General features: G+C 35.1%; 1 protein-coding gene across 12 annotated transcripts in view; it reads right to left on the bottom strand.

Moving 5' to 3' along the window:
* The window catches only part of QTMAN (queuosine-tRNA mannosyltransferase), a 449,054-nt gene that overhangs the window by 260,604 nt on the left and 174,935 nt on the right, over positions 1–13,515 (bottom strand). For all 12 annotated transcript variants that reach the window (XM_088021722.1, XM_088021716.1, XM_088021727.1 and 9 more), the window contains one exon: positions 32–199. In XM_088021722.1, coding sequence (XP_087877848.1) covers positions 32–199 — 168 coding nt within the window. The remainder of the gene's footprint in view (positions 1–31; positions 200–13,515) is intronic.

Here is a 13,515-nt window from a genome sequence, read left to right as displayed (position 1 = left end):
GACTAAATATAATGATACATTCTATACCTACCATGAGAGAATTTGGTTGTATCCATATTGGAAATCCCTCTCCCGACATTTCTTGACAGGATATACCAATTGGTTCTCATGGAAGTACAGAATCTTTTTCAATTTCCCAAGGTCAGGTCGAAGGGCAGCCAGTTCGGTCAGGTTCAGCACTGAGCTTGCAAAGAGGATCCTAGGAAACAAGGACATTAAAGTTTACTGTCCCAAGCATGCCTGAAGTGGTCATCCTTCACCCTTCTCCCCTTTTCCCTCTTCCTACCCCAAGAAAAACATATCCCCTATAGGGACACATCAATACTTAAGTCTTAATACCATGTAGCAGCATTCTAAGTTTTGATCTCTTAAAAAGCAGCCGCTAAGAACTATAAAAGCCCCGAATCTCATTGGTCTTCTCAGCTCAGTTACTGAGAGATGCAAAAAAAAAAATAAAGAAAGAAAGAAAGAAAGAGAGAAAAGAAAAAAGAAAAAAAAAAAAAAAGCCGGATGGATTTTATTGAAAAAGGCAAGAAAAGCTCTATCTGAAGGACAAATGGAACAAAGATAAGGCTGACTGGGGAATACTTTGCTTGCCAGTTTCATTACACTTCACTTCTTTATGCAACAAACTACTGAAATTCAATATACGAGCAGGAATGGCACATGTTCATGTTATGACATAAACCCTTTTGATTTATGCAATAGACTTATCGAGTGTGGTCTTTTTCTCTTGGCATGTTTTCTCACTGTCCCTCCTCCCTCCCTTTTTTTTAACTGCTCTGCAATATTTTGTGTTTTTTCTTTTTTTAATATTTTATTCTCCATTACTGGACTGCTAATGGCACCGGATGTATAATCTATAAAACCCCTTATATAAAAACATAAATATAAAAAAGAAAGCTGATACCTTATTTTGTGGAAAAAAGGAAACTGAAAGCTTACCTACCATGTTTATAAATGAAAATGTCTATTTACCCATTCACTCCACAAATATTTACTAAATGCCTACTGTGTGCCAGAGTCTAACTAAGAAGAACAGAAAAGGTGAAACAAGAGAGCCCACCAGGATAAATGCTGCCTGCAACAGTGACATAAACAATTAAGAGAAACAAGAAAGGAGTAATAACTATCTAGGACAACCTGGAAATGTTTCACTAACAAGGTGTACCACATATGGATACAAAAGAGGGACAAATTACATTCCCCTGAACAGCTGAGGACATTTAGATGGCACAATTTTGATGGAATGCCACCTTTATAACATAATGTAGCATCACTTGACCCTTACAACTTTAATTCCCATTCTAAAAAATGAAGTTCAAGAAGGTTAAGAGTTTTTTTTTTTCTTCTTTTTTTTCCCTAGAATCACTGGTATAAAGTGGCAAAGCAGAGACTCCTGGTCTTCCAATCCTGAAGTACTTTTCATTACCCCATGGATATAAATTGGCTGTGTACCACTTACATTACAAATGCTTTTTTCTGTACTTAATAAATACAAAATATCATACTTATTATTACCATGATTACAACTACTATAAATTCTCCCTTGCTGACAAGCCAAATGGCTAACTTCAGGTGTTTATATGATCTGCAGCACTAGCCTTTCACATAAGAAGAATGATTACATGATAAGTGCATATATCATAAATAGGAATTCAAGTGTCTTCTTCATGGACTAAAAAAGGCACATAAGACCAAAAGGCAGTGATCTCTCTTTAAACCCACACTGCTGTATTAATGCCACGGTTTAATGCTTTGAAGTAAAAAATCTTACAAAGGAGATGTATTTATTTTTTTAATTGTCCGTATTCAACTAAAGCAAGGAGAAAAATTATGATGAAAAAATACTATATTTTGTCCAAAAACATGCCTACCACCAGCACCAAGTATAAGACTTTCTAAAGCTTGGATTGAAAATTCTGAAATATGAAGATATTTGCTTATCTACAAATCTGATCCTTAGTAAAGAGAACAATAAAATATTAATCTCAATCAATATTATTCTTTAAAAGAAAATGGATGATGACTTGTGAGTCTAATTATTGAGAAATATCCCCTCCTCTCCCTCCATACAACACTATTGCAAACAATTACTCATTCTTAATCATGAGACCTGAGCAAGCTCAATGTTTTTCACACACAAGCCTGAAAAATTCATTAAATGCAGCCCCCATATTACTTATTAACTACAAAGAAAAAATGGTACCTTAATGGACAAATTTAGTAGACATCAATTTACCCAAGTCATCAAACTTAATATGAACAATAACAGGACAAGTGATATGTATTTCCCAAAGTGGTACACTGACAAAGATACAAATCACCAATGTAGTATTCCTGCCAAAAATGCCTGATCTGAATTTGGTCATGAGGAGAAAATCAGATAAATATTCTGCAAAATAACAGGGCTTGATATCCAAAAATGTCAATGTCATAAAGGGAAAAAAAAAAATCTAGATTAAAGGAAAATAAAGAGATACCAAAACAAAATACAATGTGTGATTCTTGACTGGATACTAGATGGGGAAAAGACAGTTATAAATGACACTATAAGGACAAAAACTCTGAATATGGACTCAATATAAAACTAAATTTTTATCAATCTTAAATTTCTCAAGTGTAATAATTTTATTATGGTCATGTACAAGAATATACTTATTCTTGGGAGACAGAATGAATTATTTACACGTGAAGTGTCACCATGTCTACAACTAATTCTTACATGGTTCAGTTAAAAGGCTACTAATAACAATAAATATTCATATGTATATATTTGCATAGAGATAAAGAATGGATAAAAGGTTAACAATTGATTAATCTAAATTAATGGTATATTGTAATTCAGTGATCTAGTCTTCCAACTGTTGTTCAGTTATACATTTACAAAACCACAAATTTGAGGAAATATGCATTAAATGGCAGTGAGTAGAAGGGAAAAATACATTCCATAAACAATAAACCCATTATATATGTATTTCTAGTCATAATCCAATTGTTAATTTCCAACATGAGAATTATCCTCAGGATGGACCATCTGTAGCAAATGTTTAACCAACTCTTCTCCTACCATACACCTCCTCTCCTTACCCTACCTGCTAGCTGATCCATAATTAAGGAATCCAGATCTAAAGTTGAGCCTTCCAAATAAAACCTCCTAAATCAAAGAATGTAATACATTCAGAAGTGAAATGGCAATGATTTTCATAATATTAACCATTTGGGATGGCCCACACCAACACTTCCTTTAGTTTGTTCAATCATTAACAGGAAAATCATTTTATTTTTATAACTGATCTTGAAATAGCCCTCACTACTTCTAAATTGTGGAAATTATCTCCAGCATTAGGAAAACATTTCTTCTTTACTTTTTCACTTGTAAAACAGTAAATTGGACAACAAGCAGTTCCGTAAATACTTAAGTCAAGGGCACCCCCCCCGGAAAAAAGCAATGAGTATGCCCACGAAAGGAACACAGGTAAGATTCACAGGCAATTTTTACTTTACCCCCTTCCAACAATTAAAAAAAAAGTTAATACAATGAATGGCATCACTCGATCAGCAGCTAAACCCTAGGCTTCCAATGTTCTTCTTGCCTCAGGTATTATTTAAGCAATAAATCCTAACAAGGTGAGCTTTATCATCCCACACTGTGTCTCTGACAGGAAAGGGCACAAGGTGATAGCAAAAACCACTAGGAACAAGGTAATTCCTGACAGCTGCTGCCTGAGCACAAGTTAAATTGAACAGTTTATCTCAGCATGAAGATGTTATAAGGTTTTATGTTTAATATTTTTAAATTAACATAAAAACCAGAGAAAGCGGTTGTGCAATCTTTCACAAACATGACATAGTACAATCACTGTGTAAGCTGGATTAGTACTTATTCCCATGCTACTACAGAATTAAGTTGTTTTTAGACCACCAAAGAGCTTTAAATTGCAACTTTTGTCTCTGTAAGAGAAACCTATATTTAAAATGTCTGCTAAATTCAAATTAACGGCTACATCATTAGCTTATACCATCTCACCAAAAGTATAAGTAAGCTGCTATTATAATCGTCTAACCAAAATGCTCTTTGCTCCAACCACATTAACACCGTTCTATAGTGGGGCTGTATCCATACACATGTTTCAATTGTTTCCAATACACATTATATCTACAATCTGAGTCATATTTGCTTAAAGAATCCAAAATCATTCAACATAATGAAATTCAAAATTAGAGACTTTTTATTTTCTGGCTCAGTTTGAATAAACTAGTTATTTGCCTTTTACTCTATTCTCTTAATACATAAAAAGAGATGCTGAAATATACCTAAGCACTGTAGGAATGGGACCACTATTATCACAGTGCATACTTTTATTATCTTAAAGGGTATGGAAGGGCAGTGAAATGAGAAACAGAAGACAGACATTCCATATTCCAACCACCACCATGCAATCTAGTAATAATACTTCATGAACTAAGTTATCTCAATCTCACTCCATGAAATCTTTTCAATGGGCCCTTCTACCCCACAAAACCATTTAGCAATTTTATCACATAACAAGATACAGTACACAATTTAACACAGATCCTAGTTTGGGTTGAATTCTTAAATAATTCTTTGCAGGGCTTCAGTAAGCCTTTGACAAAAGAGTAAATTCCATTCTTCCAGTCATGTCTCCTTGCTCACTACCTAAACTCCTTGTCTAGATTCATGTTGCTCAGCCTCATTACCAAAGTCTTTGTTGTTCCACTGCTGCTTTTCTTGATTCTTGTTCCTTGATATACACTCTCTAGGACTCTAGATCCTATACTTTCTGTGATATGGTGTTTTCTGTGATGATGGAAATGTTTTATATCTGCATATAGTATCCAATGTAGCAGCAACTAGCTACATATGGCTATGGAGCACTTGAAATGTAGCTAGTGCTATGGAGGAACTAAATTTTAAAGTGACTTGAACTTGATTCATTTAAGCTTAAATGAAATAGCCATAAAGTAATGGGTACTGTATGGGAAAGCACAGCTGTGGATGGACCAGATTTCCTCAATCCAACACTTCACCCATGATACCTGAATGCAATTCCTCACTGAACTGATTTTCTTGGACCCTGACCTGCTTGTGATAACCTAATTTCTAAGTTCCTCCTGACTTGCTGAATTTCACCTACCTAATTCTGGAATGGCATTATTTATTTTTCCTCCTGATAATTAGAAAGCATATGTTCACAACAGAAAATGTTTTAAGTACAAAAAATATAAATTAAGTGAATATCACCTGCAACCACCTCCAAAAAAGAAATAGCCACTATTTTCATTCTGGTGCTTATTTAGCCAGTATATGTTGAACATCCATTATTTGCAAGGCACTAAGTTAAATGATGGACATAAGATGGAAAATAAAGTAGCTAAGGCAAAAAGAAAATTGGCAGGTGGGGGCACTGAATAAGGAGCAAGGAATTTGTTCAATGAAAGTGGACAGAGAAGAGGCTAAGGAAGTTTGGAAGCCTTTGGAAGAAAAGCTCTTATGAAAATAATTTTGGATATTATGGTAAGAGCAATGGGAAAGAGACTGAGGATTTTTAAGAAGGGAAATGACAAAGTTATACATGCATATTGGGTATATTCACTTTTTTTCTTTTCACTTTGTAGTATATATACATTAGTGCCGTTACTGCATAGATTTTTTTTTCTTTTGCTTCTAATACTTAACATGATGTTTTACTATGTTAAAAATTATTTCTGAAATATGGTTTTTAACAGACTTCATGATGTGATGTGTCATAGTATCTTCAACCAGGTCATGACTCTTATATTCACCTATCTATAAAGTTTAAAAATTTTCTTGTATAACCTCTTGTATTGCTATTACATTTGTTTATGTATTTCATGAGCTGTTTTATTGCTTTTTAGTAGCAGAAAACTTTACGCTGACTACTGAATGGGAAACAGACTGTAAGGAATCTTTTCAGGAGACAGGAGAACAGTCAGGGGAAGAGAAAGAAGTGATGGTAGCTTGCGTTAAGATGGTAGTGCTGGAGGCGACTAGAAGGGGCCGACGGCAGTGTTTGCTGATGAACCAGATATAAGATGTGAAACAGAGGAGCACTATCGTTTCCTTCACTTTGTCACTCCCAGAGTGTGGTGATAATGTTCCAATATAATAGGAGCTCAATAACACATACATGCATAAATGAAAATTATTTCCAAACCCTTCAAAAGTCTTTGGCTTAAATATATATTTCTTTAATTTGTAAAACCTGTGTAGAATGATAACAGAGTTCTAATATTCATTAATCATTGATATGCAAAATTCATTTTAACACACTATGCTTTAGTTGTCAGCTACTTCATCTTAATTAGACCATTTCAACTGCACGTTTAAATGCTATGGATTTTCAAAAACCTTCAAGAACAAGCATAACAAAATGTTTCCATTTGCTAAAACAATTAAAAATACAAGATGGAAGTCTTATCTAAAGGAAAAGGAAATGTAGTCATTTAATTTCCAGATTCCCATGATGGGTAATTTACAGGCTGTTAAATAGAGTATCCAGCTTCCCAAAGCCTGTCCCATAGGGTAGCATCAAGTAATCAGTTTTGCTTTTTTCCTCCACCATGTAATGTTCCTTTCCTGTGCTTATCATTATGGTCAGGAGAATACTGTGTAAAGAACACGTGTCCAGAAGGCAGGGAATCAAAGTCCATAGTCATCAGCACTCTCACCTGCCTCACAGCTGCCTAAGGAGACAAATTATATATATATATATATATATATGAGCTTTTTTAGCTAAAGGAGCCACTTAAATTTAGGTGTCTCAAGTTATTCAAGCTAACTCTCAAGTCCTTTCATTCTTGGTATTGTGTCTAATCCATAAAAGACACCCAGTAATTATGCTGGTAACAAGAAAGGAAGAAACAGGGAGTATGTGTCTAGTAATGAAAAAAAAATTAGAAATAAATTGCAATTTTTACTGTGTGTATACTTAAGCATTTTTGATGTATTCTGGGACCAGAACCTATTAAGACTATTCTTGTAAGACATAAGGGAATATGAACCACTCAGAACATTTATTGATATATCTGTTTTAGATAATCTATCAGTTAGTCTACAAATCAAAATACTAAGTCTCAACAAACTAAGAAGTATAAGATAACACCCCTGTTCAAAAGAAGCTGACAATATAACTGGTAAAATAAGCCATAAATACAGGAAACATTAAGTAACAAGAAAAAAGAGAAGTAACAGCTCTGTCCTGCACAAGAAATGTCACAAAGCAGGGCAGGGCTGATTATAAACGAAGGGAGAGGTACTAAAAGACGATCAGTCCAGAGGAGGAAGAGAAAACAAAGAGCAGTGGAGGACCAGGAAAGGTCAAGTTTATTGTGTATCAAGGGAGTCCTGGGTCCTGAGATCTTGGTCTGGAACGATCAGTGCTATTTGAATTCAGTCAGAGAGGAGGAATGGTTGCTTAAAGTTGACGGTTAAAAAAAAAAGTAAGGAACCAAATAAAACTGGAAAGGTGGTCTTCCATCAGACCTAGAAGCACCCGAATATAGCATAAGAAGTTTTCTAAGTTCACACTTTATCTGTTAGCAATACGGGGATCCACTGTACACTTATACTAACAATGCTTTATTTCTTCTTATTATCCTTAACTGAGTGGTGAATGCTCATTGGCTGAGAAAAATGGTAGTAAAATGAGAGGATGAGGAATCAAAGTATCACCATCACGACCACTCTCAAAATAAGGGGGGTTGTTCTATATATATATCCAAAGATAAAACCAATTTGTTTAAAGCCGTGACTGTCCAACAGCCATGTGATCATATTCTAAAGGAAGACAAAGAACCATGAATAATGCAAGGGTTTTATTTTTCTACATATATCATCTAATTTAATCATCCTCAGAGATGTATCCTCTTATTTCCAGTTTACTGATTAAGAAATTAAAGCATGAGAGGTTTGGTTATGTGCTAAGGCCACAGCAGTTACTAAGAGGCAGAGAGGAGTTCCAAACCCAAGTTGATCTGGACCCAAAGCCTCTTATTTTTTTCAATTATTCCACACTGATTTTGAGTCGTCTAAGATTAGAATGTGACTCAATGGTTCCCGTTAATTGTACTTCTCATTATCATCTGTGTTTCAGAAGTAAAAATATAAATGGTATGAAGAAGAACCGTACTAACCTGAATAGTTTGATTTCATCCCTTCATTCATCATTTACTGAGTGATTACAGTTAGACAAACTAGTGGAAAGCTAGTGACCATCAGTGAAGGATCTCCTGGAGACATACAATCAAGGTGGCCACCCCAAATCACACGAAGGAGTCAGCCTACTGAAATAACAAGAACATGGTCAGGCACTGGGCTAGAAAGCAGCAGCTGGTATTAAGAGCAATGAAGATAACAGCAATATTGACTTGGTTACTGGAGGAACAGGCTAAGGGTAAGGCCGTTTCTAGCTTGTGCAGTCAGATGGGCAGTGGTAACCTTCCTTAATACAAAAGGAGAAAATAAACCGGTGGTTGGAATAAGAGAAGAAATGAAGGGACAGTTTCTACAAATGTGGATATAAGTGGAGTGCCTAGTAGGTAACTAAAGATAACAGATAATAGACTAATGAAAGAAACTGCATTGGAAATTTAATTGAACTAAAAGGGCCTGGTCACCAAATGTGTCCATTAAAAATGTGGGTCCTGGTTTGTTACATAGTTTTACATATCTGCTTTACATGTTTCCCTAATATTTCATACGTTATCTTGTTTTTTCCCAATAAAGTACATATTCCTTGATGAGAAAAATTAGACCTACTGTTCTTTTCTTTAGTATTCTATAGTTTCCCTAACATGACAGGTACCACTCTGGATTTTAAGTTCTCTTCAAACATGCCCTATATCTTCCTTGCTCACTATCCTATCTCAGATGCTCAATAAATGTTTTCATATAAGTGAATGAATGAATGAGTCAGTCATTCATAACCTCAGTGACGCTGAGAAAATAAAACTGGCTGATTCTCTACATATAGTCAAGTGTTCAATATGATATTTACTCCTACCATTAAAAACAAGTTGGGGAGTATCTCCTGTCCCCAAAAGAAAGAACTTACCTTCTACCTTGAGCACACAACACAAGTCTAGGATGCATTATTTGATGTCATTTTTGATTGAACTCATTGCTTTTTTTAGGGTCCCTAATAATATCTCAGGCACTGTTCTCTGCTTCACCATCCTAATAAATATCAAGGACTCATGATACAATCCAAAGGAAGGGAACTCTTGGGGGAAGGTAGGTGTCAACCTGGTACGAAGATCAGGAATGTACAATATCATGATGATGATTTCTGTCATCTTCAGGGATTCATGATCATCAGCCTTGGAAGAACTAAGTCAATTAACATGCAAAGCACATCTAACTAGCTGAGTGTGCTGGGAACACTTCATATGGTGTTTTATCTCCATAAACTAATATAATTAGTATGTGAAATATTTATAATTCACCTCATGATTAATCCATTGTAGGCTATTCCTTAACAGCAGCATATCATTTTATATTGGAATGTTCTTTGCCCTTTAGTTCATGCCACTCATGAGTCCCCAGAGTTCATTTCTAAATATTATAAAGTTGGAAGACCAGAGACCCAAGGCAATGGATATAGGTCCTATCATTACTCTAACCCAACACTACCTATGCTGTCTAAGATTATACACATTTAAGGACACAGTGACCAGTCAAGCCAGGAAGATTACTGCTCAAATAGATACATAAAGCTCAATTCAGGCACAAGCCTGAGGAACAAACTATAGACAAACAGAGTGGCTTTTAAATATTACCATCCTTTAGGCTTGAATATTATGACACAGGAATAGTTAAAGCAATCATAACAACAACAATAATAGTAACTGCCTCCTGGTATATCAAGTAAAGTACCCCTGACAACCATGGAAAAGTAAGGTATTTTGTGCCCAAATAACGAATAAGCTAACAAGGAAAAATATGGTAACTTGCTATTTTTACTGAGTCACATCTACTGCTAAAATTAACAAGCACAAAATAAAGTGTCTCCTAAATGTTCAGTCTTTCTATAATCGGTCATAAGACCTAAATTTTTTGGTGCTTATGAGTATTTGTTTTAAATTTGCTTCCCAGACTCCTGTAGTCTATTGAGCTGTTCTATCATTTGATTTGTGACATTTTGTTGTTATGCTGCTCATAGAGATTATCCCGGTGTTTTGATTATTTCTCCTATGTTTGTTTTGGCAAGTCCAAGACAGTTCTTTGAAATCTTCCCTGAATTTGGTGCTTAATATGCCATCTGAAAAATTACCTCCCCAGAAATAATTTAGTCAGTATCCCCAATGTTTTGCTATTTTACACATCACTTTAATTATAAGGGTATCACTAGATAACTAATTACAAAAGTCAAAGCCAGTAAAATATACTGTACACAGTAGGCACTCAGAAACTATCTGGGACAGTGAAATATTAAACAATATTGTACATCTGCGGTAGAAAAAGAATCTGAAGGTGTGAGTCCCGAGACTGTGTCCCGCTCTTTCATACCCTTTTTTTAAAAGATGAGATTTTTTATAAACATTGATTTATTAACGCTATGTCTCTTTCTCATCAAGCCAACAATGTAAAAATTCTACGAATGTGCTTCCTAGTCTGTATCACCAAGGGGAAACCATTTGAAAGCTAGCTTTTTAAAAACTAACACTTCCTATTTTAATAGAGTAAAATGAAAATTTAAAAATCTGCATGGCTGTCTAAGTTTCACAAATAAAAACATTTCCTTCACATGCTTCCCCTGATCACAACTTAAACGATTGCCTTTTTTTTTTTTTAAGTAACTAATACATACATAGGTACAGGAGGGAAAAACAGGTGAAAGGTATAAAAATACTATATAAACAATATTGTTAAGATGATCTAAAAATGAAGTCTTGATGTCATTCAACATAACCTACATGGCACAGTAACTTTGTAAGATACAGTTTTCTTGGTCTCACCCTTGATAACTATACTATATGTGGGACTCACCATTTTATAGACAGCTCATAAAATGCCTCAGGCCACACTTGCTTACTAGGTGACTGAGGAGCACGACATGAGGTTACCTGCTCTGGGTTAGCCAGTCAGAGGCAAAGCTGGAAGTAGTACAGACTCAGTGACAGAAATGAAGCCAGTCAGGGGTGTGGCTTGTGAGCCTGCCTCCTAATTCCAATGTTGGGAGCAGCTTCAAGTTTGATGTTGGGAATAAGATATTCTCCATTTAATGGGGGAAAAAAACCCACTCACTGAGGGGGGGGGGGTAAACAAACAGAAAAACTGCCTTTGACCATGCCCCTCCCTTTCTCTCCACATAATACAGAGAGAAATATTTGAACATGGGTGTAAATACGCATTACAGCCTCCTTACAGATATCTGAGGCTCACTGTTATTTGAATTTTCCATTGCCTATGTCTGAGAGTCACACACCATAGGTCACCTAAAGCCATCCAAGCCTCCTTCCACCACATTAGACATTTGCACATAGCACATAATGGATGCATCCCTTCTGGGTCCGTCCTTTCCTTTCTTCCCTTTTGTATTTGTATATAGTCGTGGTCTGGGAATGTCAGAAAATACACAAAATGCCACAAGAGAAGCAAGAAAGTAACCTCAGACTGGCTCAGGAGAGCCAGAAAGGCTTTAAAGGAGACAATGCTTGAGATGGACCTTAAAAAGATGAAGAAAATTTCTAGTTCAGTATGTGTGAAGGGCAGGGATTGGAAAGGTTTCTATTAATATTAAAGAGGAAAAGCAAATATCTGGGACTATAAATATGCACATTCTATTCAATTAAGCAAATATTTCGTGTATTTTATATATATGAAATACATATTTGAAATACATATATATTTCATAGATAGAGATAATAAGACAAGACAGACTTGACATCCTGTTCTTCATCTTTGTATTTTGGCAACTGAGATATAAACAAAGGGCTGAAGTTATAGGAGAGTTAACATTTGATATCTTAAATAACTTTGTTTTAATTCCCAAATTTATATACACTGCTATTATTACTCATTATTAGAGATGCCATGCCAACTCATTACACATGAATTTCATTACACACTGCCCCCTTACTAAGTGCCCAAAGCTAAATACACTCAGATGGGACATTCTAATAACTTTTTTGTAATAACTCCTTGTCTTAAAAAAAAAAAAACACACTTTCAAAGAAATGTTAGTATTTTGCCACTCCATAGGATTCAGTAACAAGGCGAGATTCTCCCAAGAATATTCCAACAGTCCTTGAAAAACTAAGACTGTGACAAAACCTGAGCATCTGGCAACTCTGCCACCATGAAGTATCCATATGGAAGAGACCAAAATGTGTCAAAGTACCCAAAACGATTTTGGAGAGTGTAGAAGATAGAATAAATAATTCAGTATCGTCAACACTTTCAACAGCAGGTAGTGGATATGCTACCTGCTTCTATAATGTGCCAGAATGTAACATAAGTGTGTGAGGCTGTGTGTGTATGTGTGTGTGAGAAAGGCAGAAAGAATATGAGTATACATGAGGCGAAAAACTATTTTTACATAGAAATATTCCTTAGGTAGTTCTCTTTGTAGGGACATCGGATCTCTATAAGCACAGGTTTATAGATATATAGAAGAAAAAAACAGAGTCAATGAAAATTTATTTTTAAGATAAACATAGCAACAAATATATTACTTCAGAGTCAATGAAAAAAACTGCATTAACTTAACATTATGGTTGAAATTGTATGTGCAAAAAAACTCAGAAAATCCAAAATTATGGTTCCCTCAGCAACCATAACTGTGTCCTCATGCATATATGAGTATTCTGCATTACTGTAATGATGATACATTTCAGCCTTAATATCAGTTTATGCAATGTGACTGAATTAGGATTCTTTTGGGAACTATAAAACTTTGAATTTCTGGACTTTTGTGAATGTACAATCTAAACCATAAAGTTACACTGATATAGGGTGGGGTTTTGCTTTTTATTTTCTGGCATTTAAAAAAACAATTAAGAGTGAATGGTCGACAACATTAAAGTAGTAAAGGATTGGCTGACTTGTATTAATACCAAAAAACTTGATACAGAGTCTAATTCCTTAAAATAGGGATATGCAAACTACAAACAAAAAGAAATGTCCCTCTGAAGATTAATCAAAGGCAAGAACAGGCAAGACAATTTTTCCAGGAGTGAGTAAATTTACTTTTTCTATAAAATGTTAGTTTCTTATTAAAAGGTACTTTCATTCAACTATATTTCAACATGAAGATAAATACCAACAGCTGAAATAATTCTCTTACTACATATTTCTGCATCTTATCAAGAAAAGAGGGAGTATTAAAATGGTGCCCTATATTTTCAAGATTGAAGTCGGGTGAAAGCCAGTTTTCCTTCTCACAGGCAAAACATAGCAGGACATAACCTGTAAGATGAAACTGTATTACTGCCACTAAGGACTTTTTGATCCTGGAGCTAAGGCTCTTT

This window comes from Eumetopias jubatus, unplaced genomic scaffold (assembly GCF_037043125.1).
Source record: "Eumetopias jubatus isolate StellerSeaLion01/CBP00866 unplaced genomic scaffold, mEumJub1_p1.0 scaffold_3, whole genome shotgun sequence".
Lineage (NCBI taxonomy): Eukaryota > Metazoa > Chordata > Mammalia > Carnivora > Otariidae > Eumetopias > Eumetopias jubatus.
The sequence above is the reverse complement of the archived record's forward strand: the minus strand, read 5'-3'. Positions and strand labels throughout refer to the sequence as shown.